The sequence below is a fragment of the Mirounga leonina genome, unplaced genomic scaffold, assembly GCF_011800145.1.
Source record: "Mirounga leonina isolate KUSES-001 unplaced genomic scaffold, KU_Mleo_1.0 Mir_115, whole genome shotgun sequence".
NCBI lineage: Eukaryota > Metazoa > Chordata > Mammalia > Carnivora > Phocidae > Mirounga > Mirounga leonina.
This window is the reverse complement of record NW_023270268.1, coordinates 10530296-10550698: the sequence shown is the minus strand read 5'-3', so window position 1 is coordinate 10550698 and position 20403 is coordinate 10530296. Positions and strand designations below refer to the sequence as shown.

Here is a 20403-nt window from a genome sequence, read left to right as displayed (position 1 = left end):
TCAGGTCATGATCCCAGGGTCCTGGGATGGAGCCCCACGATGAGCTCCTAGCTCAGTGGGGAGCCTGCTTCTTGCTCCCTCCATCTGCCACTCCCCCTGCTTGTGCTCTCTCTCTCTCTGTCAAATAAATAAATAAAAATATTTTTTAAAAAAAGAAATTGGAACTCTGTGTGCTGTTGGTGAGAATGTAAAATGGTAGAGACAGTATGAAAAACAGTATGGCGGTGCATTAAGAAATTAAAAATACACTTACCATATGATCTCGTAATCCACTTCTGGTTATACACCCAAAGGTATTAAAAGACAGGTATACCCGTGTTCATTACAGCAGGATTCACAACAGCCAAAAGATGGAAGCAACCCACGTGTCCATCAGCGGATGAGTGGATAAATAAAATGTGGTTTATACACACAGTGGAACATTATTCAGCCTTAAAAAGGAAGGGCTTTCTGACACAGACCACAACATGGGTGAACCTTGAGGACATTTTGGTAAGTGAAATAAGCCAGTCACAAAAAGACAAATCCTGTCTGATTCCACTTATGTGAGGTACCTGGCATAGTCAAATTCATGGAGGCAGGAAGTAGAATGATGGTTGTCAAGGGCTGGGGGCTGGCCTGGGGGAGGCATAGGGAGTTAGTGTTTAATGGGTACAGAGTTTCGGTTTTACGAGATGAGGAGAGTTCTATGGATGGATGGTGGTGATGGTTACACAACAGTGTGAAATACTTAATACCACTGACTCTACCCCTAAAAATGGTTAAGATGGTGACTTTTATGTGTATTACCTCAATGGAAAAAAAAACAACAACATAGAGAACGCTGTTGGTCCCACACCTGGAGTTGGCTCCTAAATAACAAAGTAAGTAAGCATCTTTTTTAGAAAATGTGAAACAAAACTTTTAGGGAGGGATGCCTGGGTGGCTCAGCCAGTTAAGCGTCGCCTTCAGCTCAGGTCATGATCCCGGGCTCCTGATACTGAGTCCCATATCAGGATCCGTGCTCAGCGGGGATCCTGCTTCTCCCTCTGCCTGCCGCTCCCCCTGCTTGTGCGGTCTCGCTCTCTCTCTCTCTAACAAATAAATAAAATCTTTAAAAAAAAGAAAACTTTTAGGGAAAAAAAAACAACAGCAGAGTATCTTTGGCATTTGACTAGGGAAAGAGTTCTTAGACCTAACACCAAAAGCATGATCCATAAAAGGAGAATTTGATAAGTTAGACCTCATCAAAATACAGAACTTTTGATCTGCAAAAGCCCATGTGAAAAGGCTGGAGGGACACACTGCAGACTGGGAGAAAATATTTGCAATATCTAGACACACAAGCAAATCTCAAAACTCAACAGTAAAAAAAACCCCAACAATCCGACTGGAAAATAGGCAGAAGACCCGAACGATATTTCATCAAAGATGATGTACAGATGGCAAATCATCTCCTGAAAAAATGTCCGATATCATTACTCATTGGGGAAATCCAAATTAAAACCACAATATCACTGCACATCTGTCAGAGTAGCTAAAATAAAAAATCGTGACAACACCCAAATGCTGGTGAAGATGAAGAGAAACTGTATCCCTCACACATTGCTAGTGGGGATGCAAAGTGGTACAGCCTCGTAGAAAATTACTTCGGTAGTTTCTGATAAAACTAAACATACAACTATTTACATAACCCAGCAATTGTCCTCTTGGGCATTTATCCCCAAGAAAGTAAAACTTATGTTCATACAAAACCTATACGGGAATATTCATAGCAGCTCTATGAGTTATAGCAAAAAATGAGAAACAGCCCTGTTCTCCTTCAGCAGATAAATGTAGTACATACAAACTATGGAATACTACTCAGCAATCCAAAAGAATGAACTACTGATATACACAGTCAATTGGGTCAATCTCCAGGCCTTTAGGCTGAATGAAAAAAGTCAATCCCAAAAGATTGCATACCATATACATTACTACATTTTGAAATGACAAAAATTTTTAAATGGAGAACAGATCGGTGGTTGCCAGTGCTTAGGGACAGGGTGGGCAGTTGCAGGAGGGGGTTGTGTGTAGTTATAAAAGGGCAAAAAGGGCAAGAGACAGAAGCATGTGGTTCTGGAACGTTCTGTCTCCGTTGTGGTGGTGGGTATGTGAACATACACGTATGATAAAATTCTATAGAAGTAAATACACACACAGGTGAGGACAAGTAAAACAGGAAATCTGGGTAAGATCGGTGGAGTGTCACTGTCAATGTCTTGGGTTTGGTATTGTGCTAGTTTTGCAAAATGTTATCATTGGGGGAAACTAGGTACAATTACACAAGAGGTTTCTCTGTATTATTTCTCACAACTGCATATGAATCTAATTATTGCAATAAAGATTTCTTTTTTATTTTAAAGATTTTATTTATTTATTTGAGATAGAGAGGGAGAGCATGACTGGGGGCAAGGGCAGAGGGAGAGGGAGAAGCGGACTCCCCGTGGGCAGGGAGCTCCATACAGGGCTTGATCCCAGGACCCTGGGATCATGACCTGAGCCGAAGGCAGCCGCTTAACTGACTGAGCCACCCAGGCACCCCTATTGCAATAAAAATTACAATGAGGAAAATGATCAAAGATCACCCAACATTTAAGAAATTATCATAAAAAAAGGAGAAGGGAAAGGAAATTAGAGGCAACAAAGATAAAAAATAGCTGAAAGGAGAAAAAATTCAAACATTGCTAGTAATAATATCCGAAAGATGTTTACATAATAACGGGATACACACTATAAAAAAGGAACTCCCAGAGAAGCAAAGAAGAACTTTTGGAAATTGAAAAGTATAATGGCAACAATGTAATACTCAATAGAAGGGTTGGAAAACACATTTGAGGAAACCTCCCAGAAAGTAGAAGAAAAAAGGTGAAGACCATGAGACTGGGGAAGAGAATGAGAGAAGCTGCCCAGAGGTCCAATATCTAAATGACAGGAGCTGAAGAACAGAGGAAGGCTTGGAGAAGAGACAGTTGAAAGCCATATTTCGGGAAAGTTTCCCGAACTGACAGGGCTCACCGAGTCCCCCACTCACTGGGTGAGAAAAAACCCACACCAAGGACATCGCTGTGAAGGCTCACAATGCTGGAGGTGGAACAGAGGCCCTGAAGGCTTCAGGGGCAAGAAGCAGACCGCCCACACAGCATCAGGGGTCAAGACAGGATCGGGCTTCTCAGCCGAAACACTGGCATCTAAAACCCTGAGGAAAGGGCGCCTGGGTGGCTCAGTCGGTTAAGCGTCTGCCTTCGGCTCAGGTCATGATCTCGGGGTCCTGGGTTCGAGCCCCGCATCAGACTCCCTGCTCCGTGGGAAGCCTGCTTCTCCCTCTCCCTCTGCCCCTCTCCCTTCTTGTGCTCTCTCGCTTGCTCGCTCTCTCTCTCAAAATAAATAAAATCTTAAAAATAAAATAAAATAAAATCCCGAGGGGAAAATGATTTCCAAGCTAGGGTTCTGTACCCAGGCGAACTCATCCCCGTGTGAGGGCAGAATAAAAATAGTCAAGATCTTCAGAATTTCATTCCCTGAAGTGATCCCGAAGAGAAGCTACATCCCAGGGTTAGGAAAAAAGTAGTCCACTAAGACATAAACCTTCTAGAAGTTAGTTTCCTGCAGTAAACTTGAAGGGATACAGTCTTAGCAAAGTGTGACAGGGAACGTAGGTCCGCTACGGTCCGGGGGATGTTGTCAAGCCGAAGTGTCCTTACGGGAGATGGCATCACTTTGGCACACACCAGGGTCATCTTGCAGCCCTGCTCTCGAGCGGTGATGATGATGACGAAGCCGTGTTAGGATGGTCACCAGCTCGCTGCTGCCTCCTGCATGAGTAGGGGAGGACCCACCACGTCGGGCCTGGCCACGGCTTTCCCTGTGCCCCTCAGCCCCTCCTCAGGAAGCCCCTGGAGGATGGGCTTCACCAAATTGAGGGAGCAAACCCGATAGAGGAAGATAGAGGATTCGGGGGAACGGGAGATCTGTCTAGGAATTGGCAAAGGGAATCCCCAGAAGGGTGGGAGATCCCACCACGACAGCCGGGGGAAATCGACCAGTGCAGGTGTGAGCGAGGGTTCTGGAAAGACAGTGCCAAGAGGGAGCCGATGGGGCACCTGCTGTGTGTGCACTTATGAGGAGAGTCACAGTTATGGCAGAGTTTGGGGACACAGAAGCGATAAGCACCTAGAAACTGAAGCAACCACATTTTAAAGAGACAAAAGTAAAAAGTTGTACAGGAAAGGAAATGGAATCATATTCTGTGACATGGCTTCGTTGAGATCAGTGTTTACATAGTCATAATAATATATGCACTGAATGTTAATCTAACCCCAAATAATAATATAACTACGCTTGGAGAAAGGGGAATAGAAGCCGTGTGTGTGTGTGTGTGTGTGTTGGGAGTGTTGAAGATAGAAATCAATAAATGATACCTAACACTGAATCTATCAGGAAGTAGGAGTGGAGGCGAGATTTCATAGGCCTGAAAGTCAACGCCAAAAATACCAATTGAATTGGAACTGGTTGCCTATTCGAAGTGGGAAAAGAGGAGGTACAGGCCACTGCAACTTTTGTTTAAAAAAAAAAAGGCCTTCCAGAAATATTTGACTTTTTCAACTATGTCTAAGAAAAATTTTAATTGTAAAAAATTGATATTTTCCCAGGGATTCTACACAACACAATGCTGGGTGGCATTGGGCTGGTGCTCACAGCATGTACTGGCCTTACCCTTCACCCAGGAGCCGCTGATGCTATGGAAGGGGGCATTGTTTGGGGAAGAATCCGTTATGGAACCAGCCCAGAGACTTCGCCTTGCCAGGCTGGGAGCTTCTTATAGGATGCAGTATACACTCCAGGCCTGTGCCCAGGATGCAGGCATGTGCCACGGTTTCTCTCAGGAGGCCTGGGCCCCAGAACCAGGACTCAGGGTGGGAGAGGGACCCTTTGGGCCACCCAGTGCCTTTGGACCGCCTTTTTCTGATCGTGAGTGCTACCTGCCCGAAGTAGAAGACATGCTCGCCTTCCCAGCCTCCCTTGCAACTAGAGTGTAAGTATAGGAACTATGCTCCAGGACATGAGGTGTTAACGAGCTGTTTGGTCCCAGAGAGCAAAACTGGGGGAGGATGAGTGCTCCAGAGATGCCAGCCATGGTGTCCACCACCACCCCGCGGCCTCTTCCTCCCAGCCCAGCGTGACTCGTGCCTAAGCAGCACTCGAGTAGGCATTTGGAAACGTTACTAGAATGAGGCGGGGGGATGGCGGGGGGGCTGAAGGAAGAGGCTGTGCAGAGAGGCGTCATGCCAGCAGATGGGTGGCAAGACGGGTGGAGAGCAGAAACACGGAAGCAGCCAGGCCCTCAGGCTCATTGGCGGGCGCCATTTTGAGGGTGACTGAAACTGAGTGAGCCTGTTCCTTTCAGTCAAAGAAGTAGGGCTGTGTGGAAAGGTGCAGGCTCCCAAATTCTGGGACCTGCCGTTTGGACCCCTGCCCTCGGAGAACAGGAATCCCAAGTCCTGGGACCAGCGCCCCCACACCCGTCTCCAGCCTCTGCTTGTCAGCGTGGCCTCACAGAGCGGGGGGCACCCACACCTCCTCTCTGGCTCAGGAATCCACCCAGCCCCTCCTGGTCAGACCCCTCCTCATGTATCTTGGGCCAAGGGCCACAAACACAGGGGCCTTGTTCCCCACGTAGTCCTGGGGCCGAGAGTCCCACGTGGCACAGAGCCAGGGCTCCATACATCACCTGCACAACGAATTAATTCTCAGAGGTCCCCACGGAGAGCTGTCTGCTCCCTCCTTGGAGGCCACTAGCTGCCTTCCATCTGAGCGTTTGTCTTCCCAGGGCCCACGTCAGCATCTCTGATAGCTGGCTCCTTCAGACGGCCCTTGCCTGCCAAGTGCTGAGCACATGAGTGGGAGCGGCCCCGGCTGTCCCGGGGGTCCGGTGGCCACAGGCCTGGGCACTCGTGGAAAACTGTCCTGCAGGGGCCCTGGCCTCCTGCGGGCGCCGCCTTTGGGGATCTCTGCATCAGCAGCCCCAGGACCTCTCCTCTTCCGATCCCCTTCCACATCCAGCTCAGGACCAAACACTGGTTTGGGGGACATGTCTCCGCTCTTGCCTCAGCTCCTGACTCTGGGTGGTCCTAAAGCCCAGGCCCCCTTACGGGAGAGAGATGTGGTCTGCAGCTGCTCGAGGGCACAGTGACCCATGCGGCCTACCGCTGAGCTGCTGGGCTCCCTTGTTCTGGTCTGGGTCTTTCCAGCCAGTGGTCAGGGCAGGCAACATGTAAAGAAGAGGCCGGGCCAAGGGACAGTTGTACTGACTTTATTCCCCTTCACGCTCGTCCTCACCCTCCTGCTATCCCCCCATGCACTTGGGGCCCAGACATCAAGGGTCCACACACCTGGCACAGCCATTCCGCTACTGTGGACCCCCCAGTAAGGGGAGCTGTGGCCGCACATGCCAAGGTCGGAGGCTGAGGCTCTAGCCCCAGCTTATCTCTCGGCTCACCCCCAGCTGGCCCAAGACCAGGGAGCCCAGGAGAAGCTGGGGAGGGGGCAGGCCCAGGTTTCAGACCCGAGTTCTGGCCAAATGGGCTGAAAAGTCCATCTGGACTGAGGGGTTCCCCCCACCCAGCACAACTCCAGTGGGAGGTGGTGATCCCGACCCCCTTCCCTGCCACCAGCCCTGGGAAGTGGGTATAATGCCCCAGTCCCCTTACTCCAATATCTAGGTGCTTGTTCATTTGTTTTAAAAATAAAAAGGAAATGTAAAAGCTGGTAAAACAAGAACCCCTACCCATACTGGCACTGCTGAGGTTCCATTATTGCTTCAGACCCTTGTGATCTGGCTGGAAAGGAGCTTTTACCCACACTGGCCCAAGGGGAAGAGAGCATTTAGCACCAGGGACCAGGGCTCCTGTCCCCACTGGGACAGGTGCCTCCCAGGAGAGGGTTTGGCTGTGCCCACCCACAGCTACAATGACCATCGTGACCAGAGCCCAGCCTGCCGTCTGGACCCCTGCCCTCCGAGGAGAGGTGTATTAGAACATGGAACCCAAGTCCTGGGACAGGGTTTTGACACCAGCTCCCCCCCCCCATACCTTACAGGGACCTGGACTGGCCAGGGTCCCCCAGGCTCACTCACTAAGGCTGCAGGGGGGCTAGCTGATGACAAGGCCACCAGTCCCCATGGGAGACCCTGGTGCCAGTGACAGGGGTTGGGGAACCCATGGGTGTCCCGACCTACAGCACATCGGGGGAGATCAACTTTTTGGGGGGAAAATGTGAGCCAGCTCTGAAGAGCTGCCAGGCACTGGGACCAGAGGTTAGAAATAGCAAGGAAGAGGAGGAAACAGAGAGGGGGGGGGACCCTGAGGACGTCATGGAAGCCCAGAGATCAAGGGGTACAGGAGAGGGAGTATAGTAAAGCAGGAGTCTAGAATCCCCAGCCTTGGGGTAAGGGAGCTGCAGAACTGGGAGCCAGACAGGGAGCTTTCCTCTCTCAGTGAGGGGCCCACCTTCTCTCTCCAAAGGACAGCAGGGCCGTTCTGGAGGCTCTGACTCCGCATTACTCCTGCTGCAGCCCCAAATGCAACTAGGCCAGGGCACTGCCCCCCTCTGCGCCCAGAGAATTATCAGGGCTGTGTAGCTTGGATTATAAATCCTCAAATCACTCGGGCTTCTTGGACCTGCCCACATCTGTACAGAATAAAGTGCTTCGTTTATTGATGATTAAAATGTCCCCAGCCCCCACCCAGCGCCATGGGCCTCACAAGGAGGTCAGAGGGGTTCCGACCCCCTCAGCCCTTGGGCTGATGGGGCCCAGTCCCCCCACCCCCCACCCCATCCCCTGCCGCTGTCCCCCTTGGGCTTAGGCCTCTTCCCACTCCAACCATGCTTGGGAAGGTGGTGGTGTGGGGGTAGTCGTGGGGGTTTAAGGTGCAGAGTATAACAAACAAAACTGTATAAACACAAAAGGAAAGAGCTTAACTAGGAAACACGTAGCTTATGGAACCTTCCTCCCCATTTTCAAGGCAGGAATAAAGACGTTAAATGACAACAAAAAAAGGATGTCCCTACTAGTGCCGGCCTCATGGCGGCAAGCATTGGGCACAGGCGGGGGCTCCCCCAGAGCCCCCACCCCCCACCCTGTGGGCTCCTCTCACCAACAATGCTACAGGCGCCCCACCCATGGTGCAGAGGCCTAGGAAGGACAGGGATGCTGGACGCTGGCCTGGGGTGGGTTGTGGCCAGGCCCAGGAAGAGGATGAGGCCTCTGCCTTCAGAGCAGGGATGGAGACAGACACACACACATCTCCGCTGGTGTGGGAGAGACGACCAGGGCAGCTGGTGAGGACCTGGGTGCTCTGTGAACAGCCGCCCTGCCCCCTGCTCCCCTGCTAGCACCTTGAAACCTTAAAACATTGCCTCCTTCTCAGGGCCTGCCCTTGGGGTTCACCCAGCTGCAGGGACTCTTTGCAGCCCTTGGGATCTGGTGCTGCGGGAGCCAGCCCGTCTGCCCACCCAGGGCCTAGCCCCCAGCCCCGAGGCTCAGAGGCTTCTGGGGATGTCTTCTCCTGGACTCAGGGACCTCGATGCAGCCTGGTACAGCTCAGGGATCCCTGTGCCTGCCGGCAGGGTGGTGGCTAGGAGGGCAAATGCCTGGGGTCCAGCCCCTGCCTCCCCCACTGCACACAGTGCAAAGCTGGGTCTGCAGCCTTCACACTTCGCCACTCCCCCCCACAACACGCTCATGGGCATCCACAGTCAAGCCCCTGCCTCGGTGTCCACAGCCCTCAGACGGATCCACAACTCCTTCCAGGGAGGCTGACACCCCAACTTTTCCCCAAAGCCTCCAGGATGAAGGGGCAAGTTAGGAGGCACAGGGGAGGCAGAGATGGGCCACTGAAGCTGACCCAGGCTTGCCTGGCCAGCCCCCTCCGGCTCAGGCCCCAGCAGAGTGACCGGTCACACCTGCTCCCCAGCCCCTCCCTCCCTGCTGTACCTGCCGCCTCCAGCAACCCCCTCACCTGGAGGGGGTGCTGCAAATAATTTCCTCTCTTTTCTTTTTCCTTCACTTCCAAAAACAAAAAAAAAGCAAAGGCTTCAAGGAGTCACTGAGAAGGGGGGCACTTGGGAGTGAGGTGTCCTCCACCCGCACGGGGGCCACCAGCCCGCACACCCCCAGGGTCGGGGCCTCAAGCAGCACAGGTCCGGCCCCGTCTGGAGGGGGGGCGGCGGTGCCAGGCCGGTGTCGCTGCCCTCCCCCAGGCAGGAGGGGAGGGCCGGGTGGGGGCCGGGGGTCCCCGCAGAGGCAGTCAGTTGTTGGCGCTCATCCTCCCGCCGGAAGTGGCAGTGGTAGAGAAGAGTGGGGGGGGGGGCGGCAGGTGCGGGGGGGGCGGCAGGGTCTGGGGCAGCCCCGGGAGCAGGGGCAGCGCGTGAGCCGGGGGCTGGGCCGGGGACAGGCCTGGGCCCGAGGCGGGGCCGTCGCTGGCCAGGGGGTGACTGACGCGGAAGCATTTCTCCTTGTGGGCCTTGAGCATGTTGGAGAAGCGGAAGCGCTGGCCGCAGACGTCGCAGGGATACGGCTTCTCGCCCGTGTGTGTGCGCCGGTGCCGCTTCATGTTGGGTCGGCTGGTGAAGCTCTTGCCGCAGATCTCACAGATGTACGGCTTCTCCCCTGGGCGTTGGCATGGGCAGGGGGGCGTCACCGAGAAGTCCGCGCCCCCGGCACCCACGGGGCCTCCCTAACCCGGGCAGAGGCGCGGAGGATGGCGCTGAGCCCCAGAGAAGGCTGAACTGAGGCCCGGAGCGGAGAAGGGGCATGGCTGGGGCCATCACAGCAGGCCCCCGGGGCCGGGCCGAGGAGGGGTCCCCAGCCGGCACCACGCCCCCCCGCCCCGGCAGCCGTACCTGTGTGGGTCTTCATGTGCTCATCGAAGTACTGCTTCATGTTGAAGTCCTTGCCGCACCACTGGCACATGAACTGCTTGTGGCCGATGTGGATGCTCATGTGCGACCGCAGCTGGTACTTGTACTGGAAGCGCTCATTGCAGTTCTGAGGGCGGGGTGGAGGGTGAGGCCAGGGGGCAGGGTGGGGAGCACCTGCCTGGGACCGCAGGGACGGGGAGGACACACACGGGGAGGGGCTCCTGGGGCAGGCGGCACACTGACAGAGAAGCGGCCAAGGGCGGGCTCGGCCCAGGCGGGGATGGAAGGCAGGAAGTGGGAAAGGCCCCAGAATGGAAGGAGTCCTCCTGCGTCAAGCCGAGGGCCCCCCATCCTTCCTATTTGTTGGAACGCCCGCCCACCCCCGCACCCCGCCCATCGCGGCCTGCAGCTCTATCCCCGCTCTGCCTGAGATGTGCCCCCCTCCACCTCTCCAGAAGGCCTGCCCCCTGCCTGGCTGCAGCCCAAAGAAAGACCCACCCTGAATGTGTGGGGGCTGGTTTAGGGTGGGGTGGTGGAGGGTGGGGGTGGGGGGCAGGCAGGTGGGCGGCCGGCTTAGGATGCGGGAGGCGGGGGCCACAGACACCAGGGGGCCACCCCTCTTTGTGAATCCTGGACTCCACTGCCCCCTGAAGCAGCTGCTGCTCCCCCACCCCCGCTCGTCCAGGGTGGCCCCTGGGGCAGGTGGACAAAGGGACTCACCTCACATCGGAAGGGCTTCTCCCCAGAGTGCTGCAGCGAGTGCACTTTGAGAGACATGCTTCGTTTGAAGGACTTCCCACAGGTCTCGCAAGTGAAGGGCATGTCCTTGGTGTGGGCTGCGGGGCAGGCCATTATGTCTCAGGGGGACCCCCATGGCTGCTCTTGGGGGATCCCTGCCTGACCACATCCCACACTGGGCCTCCTGGGAGGCCCCCCCCCCCCCGCTTCATGGTCTGCCTCAGAGGCTCCATCTAGGACCTGGGGCTGACTTCCGGGCAAGGACCCCAAGCGGGACTGGCTTTGGCTCAAACCCTGGCTCCACCACTAGCTCTCTGCACTGCCTCAGTGCGCCTCAGCGTGTCCTTCTACAGAGAGAGGCCAGGGGTGGTACTGAGACTCAAAGGTGGGCTTTACAGGGGATGACACTGGGCAGTCCAGAGGGAGTTGGCTGTGCTTCCCCCAAAACCACAGACAGGTGAGGACTAACAAACTCTTCAAGGAAGATCTGCGAGGAAGCAAGGGGAGCCAGAGTCCCCCTTGCAGCTCAGAGCTGGGGAAGCCGAGCCCAGGAAGACCACCAGTCCTGGGCTACCCAGCATGCTCCTGGCCTGGACCTCCACCCCAGGGTCCCAGCTCCCAGGTGGCCGGAGAAAGGGGTAAGGCCTGGCAGGGAGCCACATCGCCCTTGAGCTCCAGACCCCAAGCAGGCAAGAAAGGAGGGCCACCTGAACACCAGATTCGCAGCCGTGCCCTCCTAGAGGGGAGGAACAGCCATGCCCAAGGCAGAGGAGCCCAGCAGACATTCATGGGGGCCTCCTCATTCAGAGGAGCCTGAAGGCCTGTAAGGGCCAGAAGGTGAGAAAAAATTAGAGGCACAGCTGTCCTCAAACTGAGACAGGGCCTGTGTCAGTCCATATGGCATTTTGTGTAATTTAGAAAAGGGTACTTCTTTCCCTGGTGGCCATAACCCCATGCTGAGATGCACAGTCTGGTTAGCAGTGTGCCAGCTGGATTCTGGTCCCCACCTGCCATCTTGTCCAGGAGCCCTTGTGCAATGTCCCACCTGCCCAACCGTACATGGTAGTCCCGACCTCTGAGCCTATCCAGATCACAGCTGCCACTGCAACCAGCCTGTCCAGGATTCCCAGTTGAGAGGGGCCTTCTCACGCCTTCACACTGCCCTGGGATGGGAAGTCCTGCCCAGCACAGCCAGGAGCTGGCCCAGCTCTGACCTCAGGCCCCATCCCCTCCCGGCCCAGACTCACCAACCATGTGCTTGCGCACGTGGGCCATGGTGTAGAACTTCTTCTCGCAGATCTCACATGAGAACTTCTTCTCTGCATAGCCATGCACGATCTTGTTGTGCTCGTGGAGGGACCAGAGCTTCTTAAAAGCTTTGCCACACGTCACACACTGCAGGGTGAGAGGACTTTAGGCCTTGGGTCCTGAGTCAGGACCATGTGCCCTGGGACAATGTGCCCCTCACTGGACCTCAGTTTCTCTACCTGGACTGTGCTGGAGGGAGAGCCCTCGATGTCCAGCGACCCGCCAAATCTGCCGCTCTGGGACTTGGGGATGGTAACTCCCTAAAAACATGCCCACCTACCCAGGGCTGCAGCCTGGGGCCCTCCCTCATCCTTGAACTCAACTTGGGTCAGGGGCCATCTATACCAGGAAGCCCCGACTCCGTGCTCATTTCAACAAGGCACCTGTCTACAGAGGGAAGACACATAATCGGCGGAAGGGCCATGGCATGTGAGGAAGCTACACACAGTGCACGAAGAAGCCCTTCTCAAATCATACGTCCGGCCTCCCCACTGCTGGGACCCATGCCCTGACACCCGGGAGATCCCCAAGGAGAGAGGTGCCAAAGTGCTGGCTGGGGAAGGGGTGGAGGGGGACTGCAGCAGGTCCTGGGTCCCATGAGGAAATGGAGGGTGGTGGGAACATGCTCCCCTCCTCCTCTTGTCCTGCCCATCCCTGCAGGAGACACTTCCGGAGGGCTGGAGTAGGTCAGGGCTTGGGCAGAAAACGGGTCCGGGTGCCCAGGTCAGAAGAGGTACATGCATCTTTCCCCTTCAGAAGGAAGGTTCAGGTGTGTGCAGGTTGGAGAGGCAAAGGGCAGCCCAGTGGGCAGGCAAGTGGGAACAGGTGCAAGAGGGTGGGGCAGGAGACCAGGCAATCCCCCAGGTAACACTTGCTCCACAGGGCACTGCAATTAGCAATTAGCTCAGGCAATTAGCACCCGCCTACCTGCTGCCCCCACAACCCCCTCCGGGCCAGCAAAGATAAAAAGCAGCCTGGCGGGCCCCGTGTTGCCCGCACCCTGAGAGGCTAGGTCGGCACACACTCAGGCCGAGCCGAGGCCTGGCAGCCAGCCCAGCTCCCCTGCTTGGCCCCGGCAGCCCCTGCTCTCCCCAAATTTCTCATCCAATCCCTCTTCCCAGGCCCAGGCCAGCTGGCATCTCCAGAGAGCTGAGAGCAGGGGCTTCCTCCTCCAGGCCACCCCTTGCTCTATTCAGCCTTTGTGCAAGTGCCAATGGCGCCCCCTCTGGGCAAACCCTGCCCCACCTTGTCTGTGCTTCTGTGCAGTGCACGATCTGTGAAACTATACGTGGTGGCCCTGTTGGTCTTCCAGCAGCCCTAGGATTGACTAAAATACGGGCTCAGCCCGCAGAGCTGGCTCAAGTACTCAGACAACTCCCTCCTCTCATCCTCCCCTTCGCCCCTCTGGCCAAGAGTACTGTTTGTTCCTGTCCGACCTGCACGTGTCTCCATGTGCCAAAGCCCAGCTCTACCTGCCTCCTCCAGGAAGCCCTCCTGGATGTTATCCCCTGAACTCGGACCACCCTGGGCCCGCGTTGGCCCCAGGGCCCGGCGGTAAGTCTGTCTGGGTGATGCAGGCAGCAGGACACTGGGGGCGCGGCCTGGGTGGCCATTCTGGGGAGCCCCCCGCCCCGCCCCGCCCGAGGAGCCCCCGAGGCCCACCTGGATGTTGCGCTCGCAGTCTGTCTGCCGGTGAAGTAGCAGCTCGCTCTCCAGCAGGAAGCGCTTGCCGCACTGGTCGCAGATCTGCATGCGGCTGTGGGTCACGTTCATGTGCTTCTCCAGGTACCAGCGGTTGTTGAAGACGCGAGGGCACTTCTGGCACGGGTGGTGCTGCTTCTCTTCCAGCTTCACCTTGGCCCCCAGCCCGTCAGTGGCCTGTGGCCCTCGGGCCGCTGCAGAGGCTCCCCCCGGAGCGGGCTTGGGCCTCTTCCCGCCCCGCGGCCTGGCCTCCTCGGGCTCAGGGGGGCCTCGGCGTCGGGCGTTCTCTCGAGACCGCGTGGCCATGCGACTATGGGGAGGGGGCTCTGCCCTGCTGCCCCGCCGCCCCGCCGGCCCCTGCCGGCTCCCCGCCTCCCCTCCCTCTTCCTCCTCTTCCTCCTCCTCTGAGCTCTCTTGATCCTGCTCACTGTGCCCTTCCTCTTCCTCCTCCTCTTCCTCCTCCTGCTCGCTGTGCCCTTCCTCCTCCTCGTCTTCCTCCTCTCCCTGACTGCCACCCTCCTCCTCCTCCTCCCCTCCGCTGCCACCACCCTGTTCTTCCTCCTCCTCCTCCTCCTCTTCCTCCTCCTCCTCCTCTTCCTCGTCCTCGTCCTCCGAGTGTCTCTGCAGCCCGTCCTCCCGGCCCAGCACCACGGTGGCCGGGCCCGTAGTGGTGCCCGGCTTGCCCTCGGGCCCCGTGGACACGTGCAGAGTCTGGTTGTTGAGGTTCACCTCCACGATGATCTGGGACTGCTCCCGGCGGCTGTAGGTGCCAGAACCCCCCAGCTCTTCCTCCAGCCCCTCCCCACCCTCCAGCTTGCAGAGGCTGCCGGGGGGCCCGCCGGCCTCTTGCACGCCACCCTCCTTCTCCTCCTTGAAGAAGGGCTGAGCTGGCCCGATGGCGGCAGGTGCCGTGCCCCCCGCGGTCCCTGCCCCGTCCTCGACACGCACAGAGTAGGGGTCGGGGCCCTCGCGGGCATAGATCTTCGGCAGGCCCGGGGCGTCCGCCTCCTGCTTGATGTCGCAGTAGTAGGGTGGTGCGGCCGGGGTGCAGCCGGCGGCCGGCTGGGCCAGGGCCACAGCGCTGGGGCCGGGGGGGCCTAGGGAGCGGGCGTCCAGCAGCTCCTGGCAGGACGCGGCGATGTCGGCCATCTGCAGCAACGAGGCGGCACTGAGCACCTCGTGGACGTTGGCCGCGTTGACCAGCAGCTTGGAGGTGTAGATGAAGTTGAGGATCTGCTGCAGGCCACCGGGGGCCAGCGCCTCTAGGGACAGCTCCACGCGCTGCAGCTGCTTGTTCTGCGTGAAGAGCGAGTGGAAGAACTGGCTGTAGGCGGCCAGCACGCCCTTGTGTGCCGGGAAGACGCTGCGCTGGGGCACCAGCACCAGGTCCACGTCGCAGAGGTCAGGCTGGAAGAGGCGCTGCTCGTTCAGGCGGCCCATCAAGCAGGCGAAGTGCAGGGCCACGTCCTCCACCAGCGAGAACTCGGCCGCCGGTGAGTCTGTTGTCTTCTCAACCAGCAACTGCGGGGCGGAGGGCACAGGTCAGGTCAAGGCCAGCAACCCGGGCAGCGCCCCACCGTGCGGGAGGCAGCCTGCCCGTCCCTGCTGGCTCCGCGTTCTGGGAAAGGAGCCGAAGCTCGAGCCAGGACGCAGGGGAACCAGGACTCGGGCCCGAGCCGGCCGCCCCTCAGAGCTCAGACTCCAGTCACCACCGGCTGCTCCTGGGTGAGTCCGTTAACTTTCCTGGGCCTCCAGCGCTTCCCTGTGAGACAGGAAGTCGTCCTGGGCAGGGAAGGGGAAGAGAAGGAAAGAGGAAGGAACAGGGACTAGGGTCACCGGCATCCAGGAGTGCGTGGGCCTTAGGGGCTTCCTGGGATGAGGGGCTTTCTGTGCCAACACTGGGCCGGTCCAGGCGAACTAGGGCGAGGTGGCCACCCCAGACGCGAGCATTCCTTCAGCATTTCCTGAGCTCCACGGATTCTCTCCCTCACACTCACTCACACGTACAAATAAAACCACGCCTGCCCAGCCCCAGGCCCCTCAAGAATGAAAGTCAGGCTCGTTAGCTCACTGCTCGGCTTCGGGCTGCTACCGCACCCCTGGGCGTAGTACCTAGGAAAGCCCTCGCCTCACCAGCAGTGGGCCTCAGGGCCTGGGCCTGAGGCTTTGCAGGGGTAGAAATTCTTGGGAAGAAATCCAGGCCCAGGCCTTGGTCCTCCTGCCCTGCTGGAGGAGGCTGGTGGGATCTAGCCAGCCCGTTCCTACTGGGCCAGGCAGCTGCCCATGGCCTCGGGCCTGGCTGCCGGCAGCTCCCCCCTCACACAGGGGTTCTGTGGGGGTAGAAGGACAGAACTGTGTCTTCTGTCCACCACGCTTAGACACAGGAGGCCCCCAAGGACCGCCCTAGACCCTCTTCCCTCTAGGCCCCCAGACCCCAGGTCACGTGTGGTCCAGGCCCAGAGGCTCTGCGCCCCATCTTGGAAGCCACACTACCTGGGGCCTTTGGAGCCCGAGAGAGGCCCTCAAAGTCTGATGGGTCAGATTATCAGGCCCTTGAGCCACATCCAGCACCTGTGAATTGTCCAGAATAAGGGCTCGCTTAATCATTCCCGGCTCCTCCGCAGCAGCTTTCCCAAAAGGCGGATGGCACCGAGAGGCAGGCTGCCCACTCCCTTGCCTGGGTCCGGGGCACAGATGTTCAGTTAATATCTATCGATCAGCTGCCTGGCTGGACCAACCCCGCAGGTTCCAGTTTCTGGCCGTCCTCAGGCCCTGTCGAGCTGGGTCAGAGCCTCCTATATTTGAGGGGTACCTTGCCCCACTGCCACAAAGCCATCAGCTCTTCTCCCCCAAGCACCTCCCTGCAAGCCCGGGATGAAACCCCAGTTCCGTCCATCCACAGCCCACCCCAACCCTCCATGCTAGTCGTTCCACTGCTGGGGCAGCAGTAGGGGGCCCAGACTGGGCTGGGGCGGGGTGGGGGGTGGTATCTATGTTCAACTTCTCAGTTGAACCTCGAGGAGCCACAGGGGCAATCTGCTTCCAGATCCGCCCCTGCGCACCCTGCACCCCGCCCCCCTCCGCATACCCAGCTACTCGGGGGGCAGCGCCCACCCGATGCTCTCTCTGATCCCAGGCTGGCCAGACTCTTGACCATGGACGCCATCTTCCTTGAGTTCTCCCACACCTCCTTCCTCTCCGCCAAGAAGCCAACCATCTGCCCCCTCCGTCTCAGGGCTGCTGGCCTGTCCAGGGCTGGCCAATCTAACAGGGATATGGTGCCAAGTCCCTCCCATCTCCCTCCTCTGACTCATTCTGATTCATCTTCTGGGACCAAACTCTATTGCACAGATGGGGAAACCGAGGCTCGGAACGGGAGGGTCGCACAGCGGGCAGGAGCAGAGCCCCTGGACTCCCAGCTCTGCTAAGGCCACCCCTTCCCTGCTGGACTGGACTGGACACTCCCCACAGATGGATTTCTTGGCTCTCAATGCCTTACAAAGCAGGAAGAGGCATCTGGGGAACCTCTGACTCAGGGGACCTGCTGTGCTTGCCCAGAACCCCACCGTTACCCCCTGCCACCTGCAGCCTCCTCCCCTGAGCTACTGCCACCTGCAGGTCAGTGAGGGGGCAGGATGCAACTTCGGTTGTGACAGGGCCCCTAAGGGCCACCAGGGGCCAGACAGTGGCAGAAGTGGCTTGGCTAAGGGCTCGTTAAAGCCAGGCCACAGGGCCCCCAGTCCACTCTGCTCTCCCCTCACAGAGTGCCCTCCAGTGCCTACCTGGCATTGGAAAAAAAGGGCAGTGCCTGACCTTCCCGTGTGCAGATCTGGTCCCAGGGCCCTCTGGCCTCAGCAGGGAAGGAGGGGTTAGCCTGGAGGATACTGGTGCCCCAAAGACTCCGTTCCCACGGCAGTAAGCCCCAAGCCAGGGCCACCCTGCACCCTGGAGGGGCCCAAGAGTCTCTGCCAGGCACCCTGACTGGACTTCCTTGACAGGGCACACCCATGCTGCCAGAGTTCATAACCCGTCAACTACCTCAGCAGGGCTCAGCCACCCCTCTGCCTGGCACCTCCCATGCAAGGCCCACCAGCTGCGCCGGCCCCCCTCCCCAGCCAGATGTGCCAGTTCCCTGAAACTGCACCCATCCCTCCCTATCGGCTAGGCCAGCTGCAGCCATACACCCCACCCTCAAGTGCAGGCCAGGTCGGTCTATCTAAGATGCAAGGCCAGGGGAGTGGTCAGGCACTCCCGTTGCCAGGGGGTTTCAAGCCCTCAAACTCTACCTGCAAGCCACATTGGGGGCGGGAGTGAGGTGGCGGGGGAGGCCAGGTGCCAGGGACACCTGCGGAGACTGCGCCCCAGGGCCAGAGCCTTCTGCATCCGAGGGATACCCGGTCTCCATGCCATGAAGCCACCAGCTCCCTAGCCTGTCCCAGTGCCTCCCTGGAGGCCCTGGGATGAAACCTGGGCAGGCATCTGCAGCACCCCCCCACACACACACACACAAACGCCCACGCCAATCCTCACTGCCGGGCAGCCGGGGGTGGGGCCCACACTGAGCAAGGGGACACAGGTTGATGACTTCCAGACACCTCCTTTTGGAGAGGGGGTGTCTGTACCAGCCTCTTCTGCACTCACGGCCCCACTCCTTTCCCAGGACACAGGCCCAGAGAGGGCAGAGGACTGGCCCAAGGTCACACAGTAGTTTGGACCGGAGCTGCGGACGTCCCGCCCCAACACACCCCGCTTGGCCCAGTAGCCCCAAATCCCCAGGCAGGGCGGCTCCAGCGCCCACGTGGCCCAAGGCCCAGGCGGGAATCCGACCTCCCCCCTCCCCCCCATCACCCAGTCCGAGGGCGGCGCCGTCCCAGGCTCAGAGAAGCGCCCCCCTCCGCCGGTGCCTAGCAAGACCTCAGCCTCTCGCGCCCGGGCCCCCACCCTAGGAATTTAACCCCCTCCCCGCCGAGGGCCGCGCCACAGCGCCGCATTCCGGGCCCGCGGAGACCCGGGAGAAGGGGCCGGGGAGACCCGGCGAGGGAGAAGATCCCTCCAACTCCTCCACCCGGAGCCGGCGGGCCGTGCGCTCGGGAGGCAGAGCGGGCAGGTGGGCGGATAAGCGGGGGGACAGGCAGGGCCTTTGCGTACCATGGTGCCGTGGCGCTGGGGGCTCACAGGGCCCCGCGGGATCGCGCTGCCCCCGGCGGCCGGGCCGGGGCCGCTCCATGAAGCGCCGCGCTGGGGGCCGCCCCCGCGCAGGGCCCCGCGACCATGGCCCCCGGGGGCGCGGCCGGGCGGGCGGAGGCGCAGGGCCGCGGCGAGTCCAGCCGCCGAGCAGCTGCGGCCCCAGAGCCTCGGGCGCGGCGGGCGGGGGGCGCGGGGCGCCGATTGGAGCCCGCGCGTCAGCTGGGGCCGCCGTCTGGACGCTTAAAGGGCCAGGCCGCCCTGCGTGCCGGCGGGGGGCGCGGACACGCGTGGTGTGCGCGGTCCCAGTGCAGCCTGCTCTGCCTCGGGCCGCCGGGGCCCCCAGCCAGGCCCCACCGCTCCCATTCCAGCGGATGGGCCCCGGCCTCACTGTCCCGCGCCGAGCCCCCGTTCTGCCGGGAAGTTCGTCCCAGAGTCTAATCTCGGTGCCTTCCAGCTGCGCCAGAGGCGGGGTCGGAGTAGGAGGCGGCCCTGAAATAGGGAGGCTGGGCGCGCCCACTCCCCAACCAGCTGCAGAAAGCCTTCCACCCGCTCCCTTGAGACACCGAACCCCCGGACCCTAGCCTCCCTCAGCACCCCTCACCCTCTGGCCTGGGCTGCTCTGACCTGAGGGTGACTCTGGGATCTCCGGCTAGCCCGCGCCGGCCTACCCCAGGACAGCCCAGGGCTCATTGCTCCGTGCTGGGTGACCCACACCTACCTGGTGGCCTCCTCTGACTGCTCACGCCCGCCCCAGGGCAGGAGGTACCAGAACCCAGACCACAGCTGCAGCGACCAGGCCTTTAAGGTGACCGGCCTAGGCCCTGGGACAGGCAAGATGAGAGGAGTGGGGGGCCAGAGGCCCGGGCTGCACCGTGCCCCTCAGCCGGCTGACCGGGCCACTGCTGGGGAGAGGCCGCTGGGCCTGCGGAATGATGCTCTGGCCTGGGCACCGGTGGGGGCAGGGGGCTAGCCAGGCTGCCAGGAGGCTGCAAGGGCTGAGCGGGCAGCAGCGTGGAGAGCGGGCCTCCGTGGGCCTCTCATGGGGCCCATGTCAGCATTCCGATGCCCTCCTGCGCCCCCACCCCCACCCCAAGCTGGCCTCTGCCCCATCCTCGCTCCCTCTGATAGTGCCCTCATCCCCGGGGTCCTCACACCCCTCCCCACACGTGGGCCCTTGTGCTTACACAGCAGCCCCCGCCCCTGGGGATGCCACCTTCCTCATGAGAGGGCAGGGGCTCTGGGGCCTGCTCAGAGTGACTTGGTTCTGGGTGCCAGGGGAGGAAATGGAGCAGAGGTGAAGATCCCAGGGAGGCGCCATCAGAAAGTCTGGTGGTCTGTCCTGTAAGACGGCAAGGGCCTCCTGACCCCCAGGGCCAGGGAGAAGACATCTCAGGGGCACAGATGGCGGTGACCAAAAGAGTGCCAAGACGAAGGGAAGGAATACGCAGAGCTAGATGGAGCGTGGGGAGAGCCCCTGGTGGATAAGGGCATGGGAGGAGAGTGGGGGCGCAGCCGGGGACATGCCCCCAG

The 20403-nt window shown here is 59.3% G+C and overlaps 1 protein-coding gene across 2 annotated transcripts; it reads right to left on the bottom strand.

Annotated features, from left to right (window-relative positions):
• Positions 1-6310: 6310 nt before the first annotated feature.
• Positions 6311-18995, bottom strand: ZBTB47 (zinc finger and BTB domain containing 47). Of its 2 annotated transcripts, none has more exons than XM_034992993.1 (6): positions 18835-18995; positions 13648-15468; positions 11925-12072; positions 10660-10775; positions 9922-10066; positions 6311-9688 (listed from the first exon to the last, which is right to left on the bottom strand). In XM_034992993.1, exons 2-6 carry the CDS (start codon positions 15124-15126, stop codon positions 9327-9329), a joined length of 2250 nt encoding a protein of 749 aa, XP_034848884.1. In that variant the 5' UTR covers positions 15127-15468; positions 18835-18995; the 3' UTR covers positions 6311-9326. The 2 variants fall into 2 exon arrangements, with proteins under 2 accessions (XP_034848884.1, XP_034848877.1); XM_034992986.1 differs by having other exon boundaries at positions 13648-15207.
• Positions 18996-20403: the final 1408 nt, after the last annotated feature.

What these genes read in the sequence shown, in the direction of transcription:
- ZBTB47 (XM_034992986.1), bottom strand. An exon ending in CGTGCGCAAGCACATGGTTG is followed by an intron (nt 10,776 to 11,924) that starts GTGAGTCTGGGC and finishes CCTGCCCCGCAG; the next exon opens with CCCACACCAAGGACATGCCC. An exon ending in AGAAGCCCTTCCGATGTGAG is followed by an intron (nt 10,067 to 10,659) that starts GTGAGTCCCTTT and finishes CCCCGCCCTCAG; the next exon opens with AACTGCAATGAGCGCTTCCA.